Source organism: Doryrhamphus excisus, linkage group LG5, assembly GCF_037039965.1.
Source record: "Doryrhamphus excisus strain RoL-2023G ecotype Guam linkage group LG5, RoL_Dexc_Guam_v1.1, whole genome shotgun sequence".
In the NCBI taxonomy this organism is placed as follows: domain Eukaryota; kingdom Metazoa; phylum Chordata; class Actinopteri; order Syngnathiformes; family Syngnathidae; genus Doryrhamphus; species Doryrhamphus excisus.
In genome coordinates this window covers 22,985,567-23,009,737 of record NC_136361.1, presented here as the reverse complement: position 1 = coordinate 23,009,737, position 24,171 = coordinate 22,985,567, and the positions used below count along the sequence as shown (strand labels likewise).

General features: G+C 41.4%; 1 protein-coding gene across 1 annotated transcript in view; it reads right to left on the bottom strand.

The window, feature by feature from the left end:
* The window catches only part of LOC131105165 (eukaryotic translation initiation factor 3 subunit H), a 43,558-nt gene extending 19,761 nt beyond the window's left edge, over positions 1–23,797 (bottom strand). Inside the window, exons 1-2 of the mRNA XM_058053014.2 lie at positions 23,635–23,797; positions 12,366–12,522 (exon numbers count right to left, since the gene is read on the bottom strand). Coding sequence (XP_057908997.2) covers positions 12,366–12,522; positions 23,635–23,694 — 217 coding nt within the window. The 5' untranslated portion in view covers positions 23,695–23,797. The remainder of the gene's footprint in view (positions 1–12,365; positions 12,523–23,634) is intronic.
* Positions 23,798–24,171: the final 374 nt, after the last annotated feature.

Sequence of the window (24,171 nt, the reverse complement as noted above, 5' to 3'; positions counted from 1 at the left end):
CCAAAAAACATACAAACCGGTGTGTACCTATAATTGCCCAATGGTATCAAAAGAAGCTGAAGCGGTAAGATGAACAGATAAAAACCTAAGCTTCCAGGTCAGGGGAATTGTAAAGAGTGCCGAGAACTCCTAGATAACTGAAGAAACAGAAGTAATGCACTGATGAATAATAAATAAAGTGCTCGACGGTGGGAAAGACTCCCATCACGTTTGGTCAAAAGCATTCCAGTGAGTTCAAGTACATTTGAATTTGTAAATGACCCACAAACTGAGGCAATTCTTTCGTCATCCTACATCAGACAGAATCGGCTAAATTACTTTTAAAAAGCAAGACGTTTGTTGGAAATATTTTTGTCCCCATTATTGTGTCTACAAAAAAAAAGACATTTCCGAGGTAATATTAGCTTGAGAATCAGCCGTCTGACCATTTGACAATGTCATCAAAAGGCATGCGCCTCCATTTGCTATTCACCCATGTTTGTGCCCTGGAGTCTTTCCTATCAATCAACGTGGGTCTTAAGGCCGGGCGGGGAACGAGGCACTCCATTCGCCTAGTGCTGCTTGATTGTGCATCTGCCTGGGCGTGTGTGTGTGTGTCGGCTCCAAAAATGATGTAAAAGTGCAAAACAACGGGGGTGCGCATTTGACAATACTGAAAATAGTTTGTGTGTGCGTGTCTTGGTACTCATCAGCTGGAAGGTAAAATCTCACCCTGGGGCAGCAGTGTTACAAGAAATAACCAAAAACACACAGCCCGTGAGCACATGTGTGTGTGTGTGTGTGTGGTTAAACACGCTTGACACAGCAACGGGCATGGCTGTGTGTCTGTGCAATGAACCAGACAGATAGTCCATACTCTAATAGTCAATGACACAAGAGGTGAACTGCTTCAGACCTTGCATGCTGCTGCAGGCCACAACATTTCGGTGAAGGCAAGATGTGTGTGTGAGCGCGCCTCTGTCTCTAAAAGTCAAGATCCACGTAACTGTTTGTCACAACACATTCAGATCACCACCTTGTCACACTTAAGGGATCATGCCTGGAAAGTCTCCACACACGCGTGCACGCGCGCACACACGCACGCATGCATGCATGCACACGATGATGAGGAAATCTTGCTCATCTAAAGGCCTGCAGCCACCAAGCAGTGCTGTTTAGGTCCCTTGGGTTCTGTGTTTTCAATGGCACTAGAATACCTGAAACACATGGATATGCATGGATAGTTTAAAAAAAAAAGATTTTTACTATTTGTATCAAGCACCACAATTAAATCCCACTGTTTGAGGAACTTGAACTGCATTCTACTATTGTGTGAATAAACCAACTAGCGTACTCTGCCACCAGACATGTACTTGTTGTTTGTTATTTCTGTTTACCTTTCAGCTTCCGGATGCTTCCGCTGTCCAGCACATTCCCATCTGCAATCAGTGGACTGTGCAGATAAAAAGTTGAAAACATACTAGGCTGTCTGACATGGACAGTTAGGTAGCAGACTCCCGCTCCCGATGTAAGGCAGACAGGGTAGGTTGAAATGCCGCTCCGGTGCCTGACTTCCTGCTGCGGTGTCTGTGCAGATTATTGCAGTCTGTGAAATCTGTGGCTGCAGATTATGCAGCAATCTAATAAAATCCCTCTGTTTTTTGATGTTCAGAATTCCCGATGTTCATGAATGCACCTCGGCGAGACTGTGATTGCAGGACGAGCAGCTCGTGCAGTTGGTGCTGGAGTTGACAGCGACGTGTGTTTGCATTAAACACTGCCGTTGGTGTGTTAAGGTTGGCAATAAACTCCAAATTGTCCGTAGGTGTGAATGTGAGTGTGAATGGTTATATGTGCCCTGTGATTGGCTGCCGACCAGTCCAGGGTGTACCCCGCCTCTTGCCCAAAGTCAGCTGGGATAGGCTCCAGCATACCCTCGCAACCCTGGTGAGGATAAGCAGCTTAGAAAATGGATGGGGAAAAACTACATCAAAAATGGGAGGAACTGAGCTTTAAAGCACTACTTGAACTTTGACACTGTTAAATATAAAACTGTCTTTAATTGTACTGTATGTTTTGTTTAACGTTATTACAAAATATAAACAGCCTGCATAAATATATGCTGTCTTTGCTGGAAAAAGTCTGGACATCTCTGGCCTACGGATGGCTGCAGATGTAACCAATTCATTCCAATCCCAATTTATTTATTCAACCAAAATTCTGGTTTTGATTTGCTTTCTCTGTTTAAAATGAAAAGCCTTCAAGCTCCATCAAAATTTCATTTCATTTCCAACGCCACCCACACTGCCAATGCGTACTGGACATCACATTCAATCAAGGCTGGCCGTGTCTGAACCGCCATGGAGAATAGACAGAAACGTAACAAAAAAGTAGACAAAACCTTACACCTTACACAAGTTTCCAGGTGCCATCTCATTCACATTCATAATGTCACGCTTCTTTTGCCTCAGTAGCATGAAAAACAATATGCCAATTAGGCCTTGAACTAACACGCGCACTCCTGAGTGAGCCTCAAAGTGCCACCAAGAAAAACCTTTTTAATTCACTCGGAGTCCCTCTCCTTTTGAGGGCACAAAGTGTGCACACACACTTGCATGCGTGTGTGCACTCGCGCGCGCGCACACACACACGCACGCATACATACACACACGAAACAGATACAGTTGCTTTTAACAAACGGCTGACTAAGCAGCTGTACGTTCAGAACATGGTGGCTTCCAGGCATCACTAAATGGTGGCTAGGAAAAAAATAGCTGCAAAGATTAAAAAGAGATGAAAACTACCACAGACCTTCACTCACAAACTTTAGTGTCGCACAACGAAAATATTACAGCCAAACCGTGCTATAATGCAAGGTGGACTACTGTGAAGGAGGACACACAAAGAGGTGGCAGGGGAAAGTGTAATTTAATAAACAGTCTGGAAAGACTAAATTATATACTATATAGATGCCAATACCAGCAGTATATCAACACTAATGAAATGACCATTGAGAATTAACTAAAATTAGCCTTGTTTTGGATTATTTTAGATATGAAGCTGGTCTTGTTGGCCTGAAATGGAGATACCAATATCGCTGCATAACACAACACCTGCCTTGACCAACTTACTAATATTCTGTATGTTGAGCCTAAATTTTGACAAGTGGAGGAAACAGGAAGACAATGTTTTCTGATCAACTCAAAATTCAAGAATATCCCCTGCAGAATTGGTGAAACAGTAACGTGGCACAGTGTTTTTCCGGAACAAATAAAACCTCAGCATGTGTCACCAAACAGAGGGAGTATATCTTTAAAGAGACAATGAATGCTTTTAAAAGTTAAGCGCTTGGCAAAAGCCATTTAAACAGTTAAAAGCTGCAAGCTTGTTTCGCACCAGCTCTAACACTGTGTGACATGCCACAGGGCATCCCTGAAACCAAACACTGTTGACAAGCTTGCATTATGTCACAAAAAGACGCAGGGCATCTACTTTTTATGGAGCATAACATATAACAAGAGTAGTTTTTGTATAAATGCCTGACTTTACAGCGAAATGTATTTTTTTATATTGCTCATCACAGTGAAGCTCCAGCCAATGCAGTAAATTGTTCTCTGAACCGAGCATTGAAATACTCCTCCACACAACTATTTGTCCAAGACCGATACAGTACACTCTTCTCAGCAGCAAAAACACTACAAAGAAATGAAGCTGGAAGCACAGTTGCACACATACAATATACAATATGTAAAGGGTACCGTATACAGTTGTCCCTTGCTACAACACTGCACCAACATCGCTCCCTCACTCTATCGTGTTTTTCAATAATGTATTAATAAATGATCGCTGTTTCCTGGCCGACTGAGGCCCCATTATTAGTTTAAAAATATATGTGGTATTCTGGTCACCGGGTGTCAGTAATGCCACACTGATGAGACATTGCAACCACGGATGCAGAGCGTGAAATAAGGTTCTCCTCCCGGTCCGTGTGAAAGTGGTACATTTCTGTTTTTTTACTTTTGTCCTTCTCCACTCAGTTTCAAAGGCATCCTTAAATTTAGACTAAATAAACTGAATGATAACTAGTTAGCACTTAGTACTTGTACTTAACAGGTTGAAAAACCTTGACATGAGTCTGTAAATTTCTTTTAATGCTCATATTTGGGGAGTCTGGTTACGGTGATTATTGACGATACGACTAACTGAAGGACATTCTTGAACAATGAATTCACTACACCCACCCTTGTACTGAGGACATTCCCTGTCACGCACATCCTTTAAAAACAGGACACACACTTTCTTGTGTTGAAGGTCAGCTAATGCTAATATGAGAAAGCACATAGCTTGTTCTTTTGTCAACTTATTTGGCCCATCCACACATTCATCTGTTGGAGAGAACAGTGATAAATGTGCAAGTTGTCGGGAAGTAAATGGTGGTATCGAGTTGCAGTCTACCCGGAGGTGTCAAGAGAGGCACAAGGCTAATTTTCGCCAGCAAGGGTATAATGGGATCTGTGTGCCTATTTGTTAGCGACTGTGTTTGTGTGAACGCAGCCACCTTGGTCCATGTTCCACCTGGCACAGTGGATTTGGTGCAATTAATCTTAGTTAAGCGAGACCTGCAGTGGGCTGCCCAACGCATTCAGGCACATACAAGCACTGAGCTTAAAAACCAAAACACACCGCGTGATGGTTTTTGTGACGAAAAGTAGCAGATATTTCAGCGACGGTTGAGAAACTGATTGAAAAGACTGACTGAACATATACTACATTTCTTGTCACCACAGGGAAAGTTCATGTTTTACTGTCTGGTCAACTACCGTGTTTACTGTTCTCCGCATGATAGTACAATTTATTGCTAAGCATTAAGATCCAGAAATGGTTTCATCCTCTACGCTCGCCCATTCGATGCCACTCCCACAGCAACTCATGGCATCTTCCTCCATCTTTGACCCAATTGTTCTGAGACTTGTACCTCTCTAACAGCTGTTTACTTTGGAGGCCTATCTTTTTCCATTTCTCCTCTCCTCGCGCCTGCACCAACTTGCAATCTTTTGCTTGGTTGCCCTTATTTCCGCCCTATAACTTTCTCTCTTCTCCTCTGCTCATCACTCCACCACACATCTCCTATACCGTACCATGGAGCCATCCGCAGGCCTCTTCATTTCGTCTCGTCCTTGTCACCTTCCTTTCTTGCCTATCACCCCCACACAGACACAAAATTTAATGTAGGGCGGAATCGTGATGAGACAAAGGAGCAGATGAATAAAACAGCGGAACTGATGGAAATGGTGACTGCACCTGGGGGACCCGCACCCGTGATTTATAATGCAGGGTGAGGATTCAAAATCTGATAGAGCTCCGGCTCAGTGCTAAGCGACAACCCGAGATCTGCAGTACAGTTAAAAAAGGAGACATACCGAGTGAAAGCGTACCATCTTGAATACAGGACCTCCAAGTGATTTCTAATTGGCTTTACTGAGAGTGAACAAGAAAAAATGGAGGAAATCAATTTCCCATTTGGGGCAGGTGCAGTGATCTATTGAAGGGCAAACCCCAAGCAAAGACCCCCATCAGAAGAGGGGAGGCTCAACTTTTTATAAACCCCACACAAACCCTTTACTGCATACTGAACAGTGTATTTACAGCACGGAGTTGGGAGATCATGGCAGAGGCATTTTAATCCTCTGACTTCAATTAACCTGCGGTGAAGACGCCTGCTGCAGATGACAATTAAGACTCTAAAATTGCGGGCTAACCTAGCAGGACCCCCAGAAAATTGCTGATTCAACTGGTCTTATTTAGTTCTGTTTGTGCATTAACGTCCAAGATTTCATAGCTTTGGCTTTTTCCTTAGAAGTTTACTTTCTTGCATACTCACTCTAAACTTTGACCACACGACCAAACTGTGTTTGACATTTTATTATTCATGACTTATTTGAACATTCTGAAATTAATTTTATTTCAACTGCTTTTGTAATCATTTCACTGTCTGCTGGTAATAATTTTTTAGTTGAAATGTCAAAATGAAACAGATTCCTATGATGGCTGTGATGTTGCTTAGGTTGCAACATTAGAAAATACTTTTAAGTAAACACCTACAGTATGTAAAATAACTAGGGCTGTTGATGGTGCTTATCATTTCAAAAATGTTTATCAATTAAAATGAATTCATCATGATGAAACTATGTCAGAAATATGCTCATTTCTACTGCATTTTATTAACAGAACCCAACAGACAGGAAACAACCATACATATTTATATGTATCAATAGCTCCAAATGAGGTGGAAACTTAAGTCAAGCTAAAAGATACTACATCTGATCATCTATTTGTCAAACACTAGTCCTTTTCATCGTAGCAGAACATCTGAATGACACTTTTACCATGTTATTATGGGCAAGAAGGGTCTGCATTCAGAGACACCGCATAATTTAAGTTCAATTAACATGTTTTGGGTGTATTTTCAGGGCTTTCTGAGCATACTTCAATGCAGCAAATAGTACTTTAATAGTACATTAAGAGTTATGAAGTCCTCTTGAATGCATCATCATGTGAACAGCACGGAGAACACGGTCCAAGTTAAGACTTGCTCTGACACAACAGACAATAACGATGTGTTCATTGTTTGTGTGAATTATATAAACCATTTAATCGTTGAATGATTATGTTGCTTGGAGTGTTAATGCTAAGAATATCTACTTCCTGTTTTCTGTTTATCGACACCAGTGATTCCTAACCAGTGAGAATCACTGTGAGAATGAGTACTAGTGCAATGGGTTTTCCTTGTCTAGATTTTGCTGGGGTTGTTTTTGCTGTTTAGGTGAAAGACCCAATCTCATCCCCAATGATAGTGACATCAAGGCGTATATTGTGTTTGAACTGCATTTGATAGATTTTACCTCAAAAGAGCCCAAAAAAGGCTTACTGTGGCCCACATACAAAATGTAATTACTGTATCATCGCAACACAAGAGGAAGAAAGCACAGCCGGGACAAAGGACTTGGCAAACCCGACCAATGCAAGTTTGGCTGAGGTGTGGACAAAATCAACCCATTAGTTTGTCTGGTGTTTCAGGACAAAAATGTGCTGTGGAACGTACATACAGTGGTGTGAAAATCTTTTTTGTAACAAACAATTAAATGTTACAAACACTTGTCATGAAGGGTATTTTTCACACCACTGTATTTGTAGGAAATTAAAAAAACAACATTTATTGTATTACATATTTTTGCACTAACCCGGTAGGCTAGCCAGTGCTTATTGTTTACAAACTACCATCAGTAAGTAGTTCAATAGAGCAGCTTCCAATAACATTATTATTATTTCATATGTGTACTATTTTTATCCATAAAAATTTGTTCCTTCCCATTTTATAGACTGCAGACATCTTTCCAGTTATTGGTAATGATTCCTTCCATCGGTCTGCTTTGATCATATTTGCACATAAAATATGGTGCATATTTTAATGTAAATGTTATTGTCTAATCCAGTCCATCTCTAAAATGCTGCTACAAACGCTATTTTCCCTGTCAAGGGATCAATGTCATACCTTATTATGAGATACTGAAACAATCTGCCCTCAGTGTGTTTTTGGCCAGTCCACATTATGCACTCAAAGCTACCTATCAAGATCAGCACAATCAAAACGGAACGCAACAATCAAAGAAGCCCAGTGAGACAAGTTCGAGGCTGACAATTTCTCTTACCGCCGGTATGTTTCTAAATGAATTCTACTGAGGCTGTGATGGGGACAGGGAGGGGATTTTTAAGTAGAGGGGGTAGTCGGACTATCGTGGCAGAGAGGGAAGATGGAGAGACCTTAAAGAAGCAATAAAGAAAAGTGCAAAGGAAAAGACGCAGCGTCAGTGAGTTGCTGGAAATAGGGAGAGAAAGGCAAAGGCAGCTCTCACCTGCAGTGAGTTAAAGAGAGGAAAAAAAGGTGAGCATTCGTGTCTAATTTGGATCTGGATGCTTTTAAAACAGACGCCATGTCACAAATATGGTCAATACAATGTTGAGTTCATGTACATTATAATGTCAAACAAATCACTATATGCTCACTGTGTGGTACATTACATTTAAATAATCCTATATTTGAAACCATTTGTAATTTCAAACAAAAAGTCCACAGACACGGCAGCAGAGCACACTTCCCATCCTAGAATTCCCAAATGATTGCCACTGCCGTCATAGCATGAAGGAGGTCAGAAATGAACTTTGATGAGCAATGACCACATCAGCATCTAAGCGGTCTGGTGGGATATATAGTTAACATTTGCATAAAGGACAGTGTCCTATTGCTAAGCAGCTAATTAGATTATCCATTTAGCCTAAGGTTAGTGATACACTACTGAATCCTGACAGGAGGCTGGTTCATCAAGCAACAATTCAGGTGAAAAATTAGCATTTTCAACAGATGAAGTAGTAGGTCCACTGCCTGTCTCCATCTTGCCATTGATTATTTTTTTAGTAACCCAAGAAGAACCCCAGAATATACGCTCCTTTAATCTTCTGCTGTTGATGGATGAGATTCTTTTTTATGTGGCTAAACAACCAATAAAAAGGGGGATTACTAAGACCCTCCCTCACTCATTTGAAGATGGGTGAACTTGAGTGAAGACCTTAGCACCTCAGTGCTAAGGTCACAATATGGTTTTGCTCTATTTTTTTGGTATATTTCATTTCTACAAGGTGCCACGGCCAAAAGAACAAAAATGTGTGGTCTGCAAATGGCCCCCAGAATACCCTTTGGGCGCCGGTGTTTGAGGTATATCAGGCAATAGTGTTACCAAACAACACCTATTGTCTCCAGGTTCTGGTTTCTAAGCACTGTCGCCAGTCATGACTCCCTTCTGCACTGCGCCTTCTACAGTGATGCTAAAGTACACTCCCCGGGCTTGTGGAGGTGCTCTGCACTCCTGGATCTCTATGCCAGGGGTAAATGTGTCGCCTTGGATTTGATTTCAAAGTAAACGTGTGACAGAAGGAACTCAAATATGAATACATGTCATGAGTGTTTCAAATGAGCCAAGTGCAGACAAATTCTCAATTAAGTTACGAGTGATGTCAATTTAATTGTAAAAAAAAAAATGTAATGCAATTCTTTGATGAGCTGCATTTTCAGCTATGAGCAAATATTTCACATTGCTGCCCAATGTTACAAGCTGAGAGGAACATGAATATGACATACAAGCTACACACTGTATACTGTATATACAGACATGGTATGATAATGCAGTACACACCATCAGGAGGATCAAAAGTTGCTGAATTAACCATGCCACTTGTGTGCATCAAATGCATACCACAGCCCGGGGGTTTGTGTATGAAATCCTACACATCTTTCCATACATTTGTCCATGATACAAAGTCAGCCTATGCAAGGTCATGTGCACCGGGGTTCCGTAAAGGCTTTTTTCTGCTCCTACTGAAGGCCTATTTTTCCACATGAGCTCAATTACTCTCTCCCTCGCTCACTCATATTTGTCACGTTACAGCTCATCTGTGCTGCAGCAGTGGCTCCACACTGGCACCCGTTGATGAAAAACAGCATAGCACACCCGTAGCTTAATCTCAAGCCACAGCCACACTTGGGCACCCAGTCACATCCTTTCCAGTCCTTTTGACATTGTGTGTACAGATCAGCTAGGTGTGCCATTCTCATCTAACAGACCTTTGCCGATTGACAAAATACACACGTACAAGCTATTTATGGAAGGACTTAATTGACTTGACTCACTATTATTTATTATTATTTAAATATTCTACTTCTACTAAGTATGCTGGAACATGTGAATTTCCCCATGGGGATGAATAAAGTACCTACCTACCTACAAGACTTGTTTGGCACTGTACAAGCAGACCTCCACTGGTGTGGGTGCTTGTCAAAGCTACTACTAACACTCCCTTGGAAAATAACACATTGACATCAGAGGTTGGACCAAAAGAATTATGCCACACATGTAGCGCATTTCCAAGTGAATTATGCAAAGACATTATTAATGCTGCTTGCTACTGGTAAATCAGAGTGAAGAAAAGGGAGAAAGCGCCAACAGCCTCTGCATAATATCACTGTAACGCTACATTCGCAGATGAGATGACTGCACAATAAAATGTCAAACAAATGCAGTAACAAGCAGTGCCAGCAGGCCTAATTACAGCTGCCAACACAAAGTGGGAAAAGGTGAGGTGCACCAATCCAACATTGACACGCAGATGTAGCAACGACCAGTGGGAGCGGTGGAGATAGCAGATCGACCAGTAATTAAAATTTGGGTTTGATGATGGACAAATCACTGACATGATTTATCGACTGTTGTGTATTGTTTGTGATGATGTTCTACATTGTTATGTTTTTTGAAAACCAAAGGTAAATTAGTCAACATTACATTTACAGTTCATGGCGCCAGGCATGACCAACTCAATGTCGCAGCAAAACATTTCGTTCGTTTCCAGAAGCGGAGTAACAGCTCTCAGCTAAAGGAAAGCCAAGAAACGATTCTCGGGGTATATTTTCATCAAAATGGTAGTCATGCCAAAACGTTGAGTTGCTGCTGGCTGTTCACAATATCCTAGTGATACTAATAAGTTGTGCTTTTCCAATAGACAAACATTGGGGTTATCTGTAATCTTATGATCAAAAATTATTCCAAGATTAGGCTACAACTGTTTGAGACCCGTCACTCTGCTCTCTGCAGAAGATCAATGGAACCTCTCCCAATAACAGTACAGAAAAAACGGCAACAACAACATACCACGGAGTACCCAGGCCAGAAAGTCAAAGGGGGCTGGTCAGTTGTGATACAACATCATTTAAATGCATGAAATCCATTTTTCATGTTTTGTTTACATGGACATAATCTAAAGTCTATCTGTGGCTGTGATTACGGAGATAAAATGCTGTCGTGCATAAAAAAAAGTAAATTTTGTTGTTAACATCTCAATTTGTGACGTGAACTTCCAGTACCAACTACAATGCCTCAGCAGCCACTCCATTGGAGCACAGTTCTGTCTTGATTGGTTGTTTACATTTAGAATCCTTTGAACGTCAGTTTGAGATAGTCATCTCAGTGCAAATGCTGTTTCTGTGATTAAAAACATGCCAGAGAATCCAAAGCTAACAACTCAACGCGCCATGACACCCATCCTAAATATGCAAACTACTCGGGAAACCTTTACATCATCTTGCTTAGTAGCCATGGAGGCGAGTCAAGGCGAGATTTCTATCCTTTCTTTGAATCTCAATTGGCTGCATCTGCTCAGTTTCTCTACTTCTGTGTTGCCTGCGGCAAATAAGGCAACAGTAACAATACTTGATGGAGGAAGGCATGAGGTCGGACGGCAAGGAAACCTTGATAACAAAAGCTATCGGGGAAAGACGTCAACAAAAACAATTATTGTCCTCACCACCCACCTGAAATAAGAACCCCGCATAGATTCATACATACAGTATTGGGCACCTAAAAACTAGATCACTCTTGGCAGTAAAGTTTGATTGATTGATCAATGAAGCAGGCTTTCTATGCATCCAGCAATCTTCATTAATGTAATCTTCATTAAATTCACACATCAAGGAGAGGGACCCAGCAAAAGGGGCCAGCCAGGAGACAAATTAAAGCTACTTAAGCTGAAAAAACTACCATTATATTAAGTATAGTGTATGAAAAACAATTAAAACCTACGTTTTGAATAAGTGGCAGAACGTTTAAGTAGAAGCCAGTTTTAATACATGACATGACACCTAATATGGGGTAAAAACGCAAAACCTCATCCCCATCAGGACCAAATAATCCTCAAATCGCAGAGATGCAATCTGGAACACTCTCAACGCCTTGGCTGTGCCAAGAAATTCTGTCCATAAAAATTATGAACGGAGCCAGTGACAAAGGGCAGCCTTGGCAGTGGTTCACCACTTACTGCTGGCAATGCGAAGCGGGCTACTGCTTCCGGTTCTTCTATTCCAAAGGCTGAATAGCACGTAGAACCTGAGATATCTCAGCCACGGTGACGGACATTTTCAAGCAACGGGATCAAACTGAAAACACTGAAAATAATTTGAGGCATTACTTGGGCATTGGGCATTAAAAACCAGTAAAGAAACATTTGTGCACACCAAGATGATGAATGCCAAAGAAAGCCGATGCAGACATCCCTGTTACACCCTCTTCTCCTCCCACTTGCTGCCTTGTTACTGCGGTCTGTTTTTCTGCACTATTCAATCTGTTAACAAAATACAAAAAAAGCACTTACCTCCGTACAACAACGGTAAAAGTAAATCTCACTCTTGTTATTGCTGATAGTTGCAGCATTAAAGTGAAGAAAGTTGCGAAGCATTCGTTTATTTCCAGTTGCACAACTATGCAATAAACCAAAACATTCCATACCTTCATCAAAGTCAGCATCATCCTCAGTGTGCTGCGGGAAGGGGAAACAGTTGGTGATTTCCAGCCGGTCATCAACCACCAGGCCCAGTAAGACACCTTGAACCACCTCACTGCCCTGGCCCTCTTCCTGGTAGTGCTTGATGATCTTCAGCACCACCTGTGTAAAGTGAAGACGCAATGTCATTAATATTGCAGTACTTCTACAGGGGGGCAGCATGGAGGATTAGTCATTAGCATATCTGCATCACCGTGAAAAGATCCAGGTTTGAATCTCCGGTGCATGTTCTTCCTGTGTTCCAGCTTCTTCCCACATCTCAAAAACATTAGTGATGGGCTAATTGGAGACTCTAAACGGCCCATAGGTGTGAAAATTAATGCGAATGGTGTCTGTGTCGGTCCTATGTACTTGGCCGCTCGTCCCAAGTAAGCCAGGAAGAATACTTTCAAAGAATGCTTTCAGTGGGTGATTTCTTTCTTTGAGGAGATCCAGAATATTTTCAATGATTTTGAGGTGTCTATGGGATGTTTGTTAATGTTGAATAGCAGTTTGCTAGCAGTTCTGCAAAAAGTGGGAACAGAGTGCCATGCAGTCACTCTCTGCAGCTTGAACATAAAATACCACTGTGTTCCAACATAGTAAGCACTGAAAAAAAGAGCAGGGGTATGGGGAAGTCAACCCCCTAATATAAGGGCTGGAGAAAAACTGCAAAGAAATTGCTTATTGCCGGAGAAAAGAGCAAAGCTACTGGAACCGATGGTCTCAGGATGCCGGCTGATGATGTGGAAGTAAGATGTAACTAAAGGACGAGGCCCACGGCTACAGGAGGCACGTTAATGACCAAGGAACATACATTAAGAGTAGTTACCGAGGAAGTAATAAAGAACTAACCAGGAACTAATGAGTAGAGTAGTTAATGAGGAACTAATGAGAAGCTAATGACCAAAGCACATACATTTAGAGTAGTTACAGAGGAAGTAATAAAGAACTAACCAAGAACTAATGAGAAGCTAATGACCAAGGCACATACATTTAGAATAGTTACCGAGGAAGTAATAAAGAACTAACCAGGAACTAAGGAGTAGAGTAGTTATTGAGGAACTAATGACCAAGGCACATACATTTAGAGTAGTTACAGAGGAAGTAATAAAGAACTAACCAAGAACTAATGAGAAGCTAATGACCAAGGCACATACATTTAGAGTAGTTACAGAGGAAGTAATAAAGAACTAACCAGGAACTAATGAGAAGCTAATGACCAAGGCACATACATTTAGAGTAGTTACCGAGGAAGTAATAAAGAACTAACCAGGAACTAAGGAGTAGAGTAGTTATTGAGGAACTAATGACCAAGGCACATACATTTAGAGTAGTTACACAGGAAGTAATAAAGAACTAACCAAGAACTAATGAGAAGCTAATGACCAAGGCACATACATTTAGAGTCGCTACCGAGGAAGTAATAAAGAACTAAACAGGAACTAATGAGTAGAGTAGTTATTGAGGAACTAATGAGAAGCTAATGACCAAGGCACATACATTTAGAGTAGTTACCGAGGAAGTAATAAAGAACTAACCAGGAACTAAGGAGTAGAGTAGTTAACTAATAGGAGTACGAACTAATAACACATACATTTAGAGTAGTTAGTGAGGAACTAACAAGTGGTGGTTAGGTTTAGGGTTGGATAGGTTCGTTCCACATCAACTACTGCAATTATGTGAGATTGGTGATCAGACAGATAATTTGGAATCAGTGGGATAAAAAGGGTAGGTGTAGGTATAGAATGTGATCGTTTTCAATGTAGAGTTGACTGAATGAAACACTATATGCTTACCAAGTCAACAGTCATGATGTAAGGGCCATGCTAGTAACATAATCATGTCATTTAGAAAAGTGATGTTACTTAAGTAACTTGCTGCATGGGGGGGGGGGGTGATTCGGAGCGGTACTGGAGAGGGAAGAGCTGCACACATTTAGAAGGAGACATGAATCTAATGAAACTTTAAAGAAAAATGTTACCTTCCTTCTGTGGGAGGGTATTATTTGGACATGTAGTCCGATATCCCAGATCGTTGTGCCTCATCCAGGCACGGCCTCCATGCATCATTGTATGCATTTAATTTTTAATGCCAGATAAAAATGGGCCAATAGGAAAAGCCTCCACATGATTGAAAGGCTCGTTTAACCTCTAATGCTGTGTCACCAGTTCCAGCAGCGGTAGGCTGCGGCTTATTTCAGCACACACACACACACACACACACACACACACACACACACACACAAGCCAGCTAGCAACAGCAAACAAGCTAAGCCAAAGAGTTAAGAATACGGTAAAGTGTCTAAATGAAAAGGTAGAGAACAGCAGGCTGAAAGCGTAGTGTGGAGGGTGTGGAGCATAAATCACAGTGATAACAGCGTGGGCAGGTCATAGAAAAAGGCATTAATAATACACACATACAGTGGAAGAGGGTGGCAGTCCCGGACCCGAGCTCACAACAACAAAAACACCCATCAAAATCATGAGCGAACCCCAGTGGTGTCACCACCATGCTGCACATACACACACCACTCTGTCTGGGCACATGATTTATTCCGCTAGCGTGTTGGATCTGTCACCCTACAAGTAAAAGAGCTAGGGGTGGGAGAGGAGAGATGATATGGCTTGGAGTGAGGAGAAAAACAAATCTCATTGCCTGCCTCCCATCCCGGGCTCTTTTGATGAATAAAAGGTTGCAGGCGGGTCTAAAGAAAAGGTCAGGAGGAAGGGGGACGGGTGACTTGGTGAGGACAAGGAGAAAAGACAGGTGAACTACATTAGAAGGAAGAAAGACAAGAAGAAACACTGTAGCGCCGAAACCTTTACCGAGACCTTGTCCCTCAATCACCTTCTCACCTTTAGCTCTGGTATCTCTGAAGGGTAAATCATTCGCTTTGTTCGTTTCCCGTCTCCAACTTCCCGTCTACGCTATTTTTACATTGTGTTTTATCATGAACAGGTCTGGATCTGTGTAAAACGGGTAGAGAATCGCCGCTTGATTTCCCAGGTGCCTCGGCACAGGTCTGCATCCTCTTACTGTTGATGTATCTTTAACAAGAAATCCGTTCATGCTACGTCTAAATGGAGTGGACCCTCAGAACTCCAAAGATGAAACACTGCGGGTTACTACAGTAGCTAAAGTTGTAAAGACTCTGATTGTGGAATCCCAATGAAAAGGGGCAAAACAAGACAATGGGGGTTGGTTTCAGCGACACTACATTTTAAACAGTTATTTGGATACATTTTATAGTACTTTAGAGTTATTATGATGAAATTAATTCTACTTCTACCAGTCAGGATTGTCTAAAACGTGACTGTTGAGGTGAAACTGATAATGAATTAACTGTAAACCTACAGGTGGCCCTCCCTGTATGTTCATTGACCCATGAAGCACATGCTATGCTGGTAAAAAGAACGTGAAAAACGGAATTGTAAAAGAAAAAAAGAGTTTTGGAAAAAAATAAACATATTCCATAGGGTCCTAAGCATGGTCCAGAGAAAGGCAACAAGAGACAATAAGAGAGAGAAAGTGAGCATGGCTGAAGCAAATACGGCAGACGAGGAAATTGGGGGAGGTAACTCTGCAATATGGAAGTGGTTTGGTTCCAATAGAGCAGATGTGCAGCAAGAAACCCTAATATGCTATGCAAAGTTTCCAACGCAACGGTGACATCAAAAGGTGGAAACACAGCAAATTGGGTCTAACATCTCAAGTGCAAACAGAGTGGAGTACAAAGAGTGTGTCATGAAGCATGAGACAGAATCAGCGAGCACGTCTACGCTTACCCAGTCAAAAATAAAAAACACACGGTTTGGTAGACACTAAATGCACTTGCTGTATTGCACGATTTACCAAGAAATGTGCTTTACAATTTGAGTGTATTTAATGACATGGGTTAAGGTTGTTAGCCTTTTAGATAACAATTATAGCATTATTATGGTGATACATGCTAAAGTTAATGTGGGCCAAGACTACTATTTCACGTCTACAGGGCTCTGATGATGTTAAAACCTTATTTAGAACATCCTAAACAGCTTTTCTATGCCATAACTACAAAAATATTCCACTTATATAGAAGGAATTCACTTATCACTGCCAGGTCTGGAACCAATTAACCATGATAAACGAGGGATTACTGGACTCTATTGCACACAAAACACAAACTTATAACAAATTAAAGGTGAAGCAGCCGCTGTGGTTTTGTGGTTGGGTTTTGAGGGTCCACTGTACCATAAATTTGGAGAAGATAGGGTATCTGAGTGGGTAAAGAAAGAGCCACAGTATGGTTAAATAGATGCAGTACAAAATTACTCAACTGCTTTACACTATGGGAGATATGTTCAGATGGTGTTCAAATGCCATCAGGTATTGTAGCTCAAGCTTCCACGTTGGTGTAACTTTAAGTCCAGTGTCATGCGTTTCCCCCATTTCACACACATCCAGATTTGTTTTTAATTGACTAACCCATTGTGCACATCCCACATCCCGTGTAGGGAGGAGAGACAAGACTGATATGTGGACAGCGTGGTATAAATCAACAAGCTTCAAATTGAATTGTGCACAATCAATTGCAGTTCAAATCCCCCAATGGCTGCCTTTAATTTGTACCATAAATCTTGTCTTCCACTCAGACAAAAGGGGTCATATTACCACCCACAACACACACTGTTCAGGTTTACAAGACTACAACAACATTAGCATTAGCAGACCTGCCAACCTGAAAAAAATGTTATGATCCTTCAGTCATTAAGTGACAACTCGGGTCCTTCTGTGTTCTCTACAGTTTCGTAGGCTAAATGCAAATACAGCCAGGCTCCATAAAAAAGACTTAATTTAAAGATTATGGACAACTGATTGAACAGACACTGCAATTAAATTTAAGTGCAGTCACTACAGCAAATGGCCCTTTTGAAAGCCTGGCTGTAAAAAGTGATTTTAATGTCAACACAAACGGGGTGTAACAATATAGTCTAGAACCTTTTCTCTTCATTTCATAGCAACCGAGAGCTTTTTGCATATCGCCAGGAAGGCACCTGGAGTCCTTATATGAAGGCTGGCACGTCACATTCAAGGGGCGGAAAGATCCGCCGTTGCTTTCCTTTTGGTGAATTTGTTGCAGATTTGATGGGGGCGGTGGCAGGAAAAAAAGTTTCCAACATAAAACTCCATCTGACACATTCTGTGATGTACAGACATCTGTGCTGCGCTTGTTTAAGATTGGCCAAACTTTGTGGTCTGTGAAGCTTTCGAAAGTTTTTCAATAAAATTCAATATGGACGCCTTGGGCCAAACCCACACTGTCATTGTTTTTCTTTTCAGGGCCCCCAATTGGAAATTAGAGCTTTTTTTATCTCCCAATGTCCTCAGAAACTACAAAGTCTATATACAGAGTTTGATGTAGCAAGCAGTTTATAAAGGAACACAATATGGTGCCTGCATAGCTCCTCGGTAAAACAGTGTTTTACAATAACACCTTTCTGGGTCAGCCTCCTGAAAGGAGTACTAGAGAGGGTGCAGTCACTTGGATGGTAATGACGCATATTCGGTTTTCATGGAAATATGTCTTCCATATTTCAGGTGCAAATGTGCATGTTAAGGAATTGTACGAGCCACATTGTGTTATCAACAAGAGCTGCAGCTTACGATTATTTGGAATAACCGATTAATCGGTCGATTGTTTTTATGATTAATTGGATTTTTTTAAAACACATTTTTAATTTCCACCACTTAGCAGGAACTGAAGTAGAGAAGCATAAACAATCAGCTGTCAAACGTCAAACACTCACTGACACAGACTGCTACATGAGCATCACCATCCATCCATCTTCTATGCCGCTTATCCTCACTAGAGTATGCTGGAGCCTATCCCAGCTGACTTTGGGCGAGAGGACATGTGCATCACCAACAAATAAGTAATAACAATCAAACTTTAAAGGCAGGCTTTGGGTTTGGCATGGGCTCGTCTGCTCTACGTGGAGGGGCAGTTTCCCTGTTCTACATCTCGTGTTTGTGTGTATGAATGTAGTACAAGTACAAGTACAAGTGGATAAATCCCATACTTTGCGTGGAAATGTTCTTATGCACACACCTCTGCAGTGGTTCGCTTCACAAGGTATCAGAAAAAGGCAAAATGTCCACAGCTTTTCCTTTTTTTTCAGTGAATGAAACAATCGATTACCAAAATAATTATTTGGATACTCGATTATCATCGATTCATAGATTAATTGTTGCAGCTCTACTATCAAATCTGTCTAACGGGAATAACCATTCGTGTCATGATTCACGGTTGCCAATAAGATCCCAGGACAATATTGGTTCATACAGAACGATACGATCAAAAACGACTCAGCAACTTTATCCAGCGTAACTGCGAAATAAATACCTGGCTACTAGATGATGCAATTGCAGTTTCCGTGATTGCCAATGACTTTTGGAAAGGAGTCGGGCATAAATGAATAATGCTGACATATTTAAGGATAAATTATCAATGAGTACAAAAAAATAGTTAACAATGCACTATAAAAAACGCCATGATTAATTATTTACTTTAAATAGTGCAATCCAAAAGTGCACTTAGCACCAAAAGGTGAGGGACATTATGCAAATGACTGCGGTATGGTAACTTCAATTAGGTGGAGAAACTCTCACCTGTATGGCCTGATGGACCACTCCAAACTGTACTTTGTTTGTTTTTCACCACAGCCTTGAGCTCGCCAGCAACAATACAGATCGTAGCTCCAGTTACATCCACTGAACACGGACACAGAATAGCTTGAACAGCTACCAGCAATGTGCACACAGTGAACATTTAACAATTCATACACAAACGTGACCCACTTGGCCATAATTAATTCCGGGTTACATCCCACCATGGAGACCGGGGCATGCACAGAAGGCCGACTGCGCTCCACTAGCACAATGTCTCAAATTGTACTCGCAAAACGCCACCGTTTAGTCGCAGTCTAGGGCCCTGGTGTAATTTCAGTACCTCAATTACACCAAATAATCGTGGGATTTTCTGTGCCTGGAGGAATCATCACGTGTGCTTATGTCAACAAGGCACTTAAAGGAAGAAGGGGGTGTTAGGTTGAAGGAGCTGAGGATGGAAGCGGCGAGGGGAAACAATCCGGACTAAAGAGAAGGAAAATAAAATGAAAAAGACTGAAAAATGTGAAAAGTGTTCGCTGTAGTTAATAAGAGGTAGACATTCACAAATTACAAACGTGCCAGCAAAGGTTGATGTGCCGCTGGATGCGTCTCATTTGTTTTTTCTCCCGCAAGTGTGAAGAGAGATTAAACAATCAAATATGTAATTAAAAAACAAAAGAAAAAAATAGTGTGCTTGTGTTGATGCTGGAGGCCTGTGTGTGTTCTCATAGTGCTCTCACTTTGGAACGAGCGTCGGGGTAATGCCACTAAAATAAGTACGAGCAGCTAACATTCTGATGCCGGCTGAACTCGGCTCTTGCAAAGCATGCTGGGGTCTCTCAAATATTGCAGAAGTCTGAGTGACCTTTTTGAGGCAGATTTTTTATTTTATTCAGTGTTTCCTGTACTACTATTCATTTGTGGCTGCCTGCTCGCCCCCACTCAAAGACACACTATAATGGGACAGCCTGTGATGAATAAGACAAGTGCTCTTCTCTATGACTATCGACTGCTGCCTCCGACCCAAAACACTCACAAGTGGCTCAGTCAAAAACAACAAGAGACTAGAGAAGAAAGTTCATTTGTAGTCCTATGTATGCATATATACCTATATGTTTTGTTTATCATGGTTTTTCCACACATTCCAGGGCTATACATTAAAAACAAAAATTACTTTCCCATGGGGAATCCTTAAGGTGAGAACTACTTGCCCCATGTAAAATGAAAAGACTGCCATAATGAGATCATCTAATTTTTGTGGCATCACATGAGAATCTCAAATAAAGATTAAATCATTTCTTGTGGTTTAGACGATGAATTAGACGATGTTGGCTGTCACGCCATTATAGATGTTTTCGTAGTCAAACGATCGCTGATTGGTTGTTCGCGAACAAGAACGGGTGTGGGTAAACCATAGACCAGGGGTCAGCAACCTACGGCTCCAGAGCCGCATGTGGCTCTTCAGCCTCTTTGTTGTGGCTCCCTTTGCAATGCTCAAATATTTGTTTTAACACCCAAATGAGGAAAATATGCATCTTTTGAACAAAATCCGACTTTCTGTGAGGCCGTATACTAGCAAGAGTACTTGATCAACTCCACTTTTTCTCTACTGTGATATCCCAAAATTCCCTCAATCAAAATCTTGGGAGACTAGCAAATTGCTCTGGATGTGAGCATGTTGCTACACATTTCTTAAGGCGTGCATGGGGAGAACATGCAAACTCCACACAGAGATAGCCGAGGGTGGGATTGAACTCGGGTGTCCTTGCTGTGAGGTCTGCGCGCTACCCACTCGACCGCTATGCAACGCCTATATTCTGCTGTTAAATTATGTTTCGCGGCTCCATTCTATTTTTCTTCAGTGAGCGAGGGGGTAAAATGGCTCTTTTGATAGTAAAGGTTGCCGACCCCTGCCATAGACTGTGGACTGCGGACCAGGGTCTAAATAAACAATTCTGATTGGTCCATTTGGAGGTTTTGGTTTGCAAATTCGCAGTCCGTGTTTTACCAACACCCAACAAGAACCGCTTTTAAAAAACAGTATGGCATGCTAAAGTGCACTTGTCCGACGGGAATATCACTGATTGGATTTACTTGGCCGACAGGAATATCACTGATTGGATTTACTAATTTTGTTTTGTTTTAACTTGCCCCGGGCCATCGTTATTGTCGAGCACTGCATTCCCTTCTCCTGCACGTTATTCCTTCCTCCTGGAGCCCATTCCATTCCATTCCCATTACTTTTTCCTGCTTATCTGATTCCGGGTCAGGGGGCAGCAGTCAGAGCCAATCATGTAAATTAGATGATGTCATAGAACGACTTGTACCAACTTGTAGGAGGGCCATTAGCACCCCCTAATTGCTAGTTGCTATCTAACAAGTGTCATGTCATAAAAAAGATAGAAAACTTACTTCAAAATAGGCGTTTTGGCACATTGTTGCGGTGGAATATTACATAGTATTATAATATTATGATATGATCAATAGTGATCATGTTATAACTTCTATTGGGAGATACAAGATATTACTGCACCGTGCTAGCAACACCGGTACGTACTAAAGTGATATGCTCCACAGTTCAGACCTCCGAAATCTCATTTCCAAAATGTACGGTGGCTTTATTCGGCGCTTGTTACCTGACTGGCACGGACCGCAGCTTGGAATAAAGACGTGTTTATACAGCAAGCGTTTGATGTTAACGGGTGTGCGATGGAAGCCCTCGCCGTGGAGCTTGCCGCTTTAGTGGCAACACGACTGCTGACAGGCTTCAAATGAAGGCAAAACAGTTCCTCCAACACAGCAACGGGGTTGCTGCTGACAGCGCACCCGCAGCTGCACCTCTGACAGACGGATCATGACGCAATACGCCAGCAAGTGTTGCACATCAGTGAACACGGCAAAAGACATTTCATATCACTACCTGGAACAGACACCTTTGCTTCAATGCAAAGTCTCAAATTGAGGTCGTACTGTTTTAATTTAAAAAGTTTGGTTGATAAGAATGGGAGAATGAGTAAGGGAAATCTCGTTAGGGCTCTATCGAATACACGTTGAGGTGAAATATTTAGATTTGAAATTAGGGTCCCAAGACTCCGGGGCACCTTTAATTAGCAAGATAAAAGGAAGGCGGCAGCGGGCGGGTTTAAGTCCTGTGTAGAGGCACACTGGGTAAATGAGCTGCTTTGTGTCCGTGGCACTGGGGGCTGCAGGGAGTGGGGGGTGGGGGTGGGGGGGCAAGTGGAACGACATGAAAGTGAAGCAAGTTTGTCCTCTGCTGTTTACAAAGCGGTACTACAGAGTCAACACTCGGCATTTCACCTTTGGCAAATATGGCGCCGTGAGAGGGCGAGCCTTGGCTCGTTGCCGTCTGTGGAAAATAACATCCGTCTTCAAGATGGATGACAAAACAACATTCCCTCAAATGTTTCTACTGTCAGACATCAAATTTAAATAAAACAAAAAGTCATAAAGTTGGCCAAAACCTTATTGCTTTATTTATCTGCAGCTGTCCCCTGAAGTAGCTGACACCCCCATTTAGAAACACGGCTCACACTGACACGGTCAAGCCAGTCTTGCCCGCACAAGGAAGGTGGCTATCTTTAAAGTAGCTACATCACCATGGCAACTTCGGCTGAACTCACAACCTGGTCCCAGCCAGGTTATGTCCAGACCTGCAGCTTAAAATCAGCTATGAAAGAGCAGCTGTTTCACTGTGGAAATCATTCGGAGATGGTGTCATCATGAATCGAGAACCCGGTGAGAGGAGAGGAGACGTGGGAGCAATAGTAATTAGTGACGTGATATTACCACGGTAGTGGCTACTTTGAGATATTTAGATTTACACTACATTTGCTCAATTTTTCAGCAATCAGGATTGAAAGGAAATATGAAATATTAATTGGGACACATTAGAAGTTTGCATGGAAGAGTTCCAAGACGAAAGCCACTGATGAACAAAAAGAACATGCAGCCTCATCTCTGCTGTTTTTTTAAACTTTTAGCAACATTTTATTTTTATACCCAGCTCCTCTACAGACACTCAACACAGAGAGGACACATCCCAAAAATATTGTGATATATGCCAAGGTACCCAAACCTAATTTACATATTCCAAAGATGAAAAACATAGCTGTTGGTACAGTTTGTTTATTTTTTTAATGAATTAATTGGGTAATGTGTCACAATTGCGCAATGTTGAGCATCGATAAATGAAAACACTATTAAAATACTATATTAAAAATAACCTTAAACATAACCCGGGATACGATTTAGTAGTTCGTAGTTTTAATTGTGATGCTATGCTAATTTATTGCAGAACAGTAGAACGCATGCAGGATTCACAAACAAGTCAATCGTCGTAACCCTAACCCAAATAACATAACAGGGTTTAATGTTATTTTTTCTAGATGACATAAATAAAACTTATGATCACAAAAAAATCATCATTTAAAGCAACCGGTATCAGGTATTGCTAATGCTAATGCTAAAGCTAGTATTCACATCTGTTAGCCTCATCGCCGGTTTCTCACAAATGTAGTCTTTTAAATGCACAAAATGGGGACATAAATATTCGGTGCCACTTACCAAACCCTCAATTTGGATCTGTTTGACAGGAGAATCCAAAGTACCGCCAGTAGAAGCCATGACAGCGATAAATATTAGAGCAGTTTTGGAAGGAAACCACCAACAATCCTCCACACGCGGAAAAGGGGGACAGCTTTCTGTGACGGACAATTCCAGTATCCGGCTCGTACAGGAACATGAGTAACAAAACTAAAGTTCCGCACTTAAAAATGTAGTATATCACTTTCATTTTAAGCAGTTTAAACATAGGTATGCCACCAGAATGTAGGTACAACGTTATTGGAATTATTTGTTCAGTAAAATTAGATTAATTGATGATTCAGTATAAGGATTACCTTTTTTTTCCTTGATAAAATATTTTATAAAGTACTGCAATGCACAATCTTATGAGACAAATGAACTATGAACTTTGGATGGTTGAGGAAATTACATTAATGATATAATACAACTGTTTTTTAAGGGGCTGAATTTAAAAAAAATGTAATTAAGAAATTATTACAAACAAAACAACAAGCTTATTCCATAACTATATTTTGT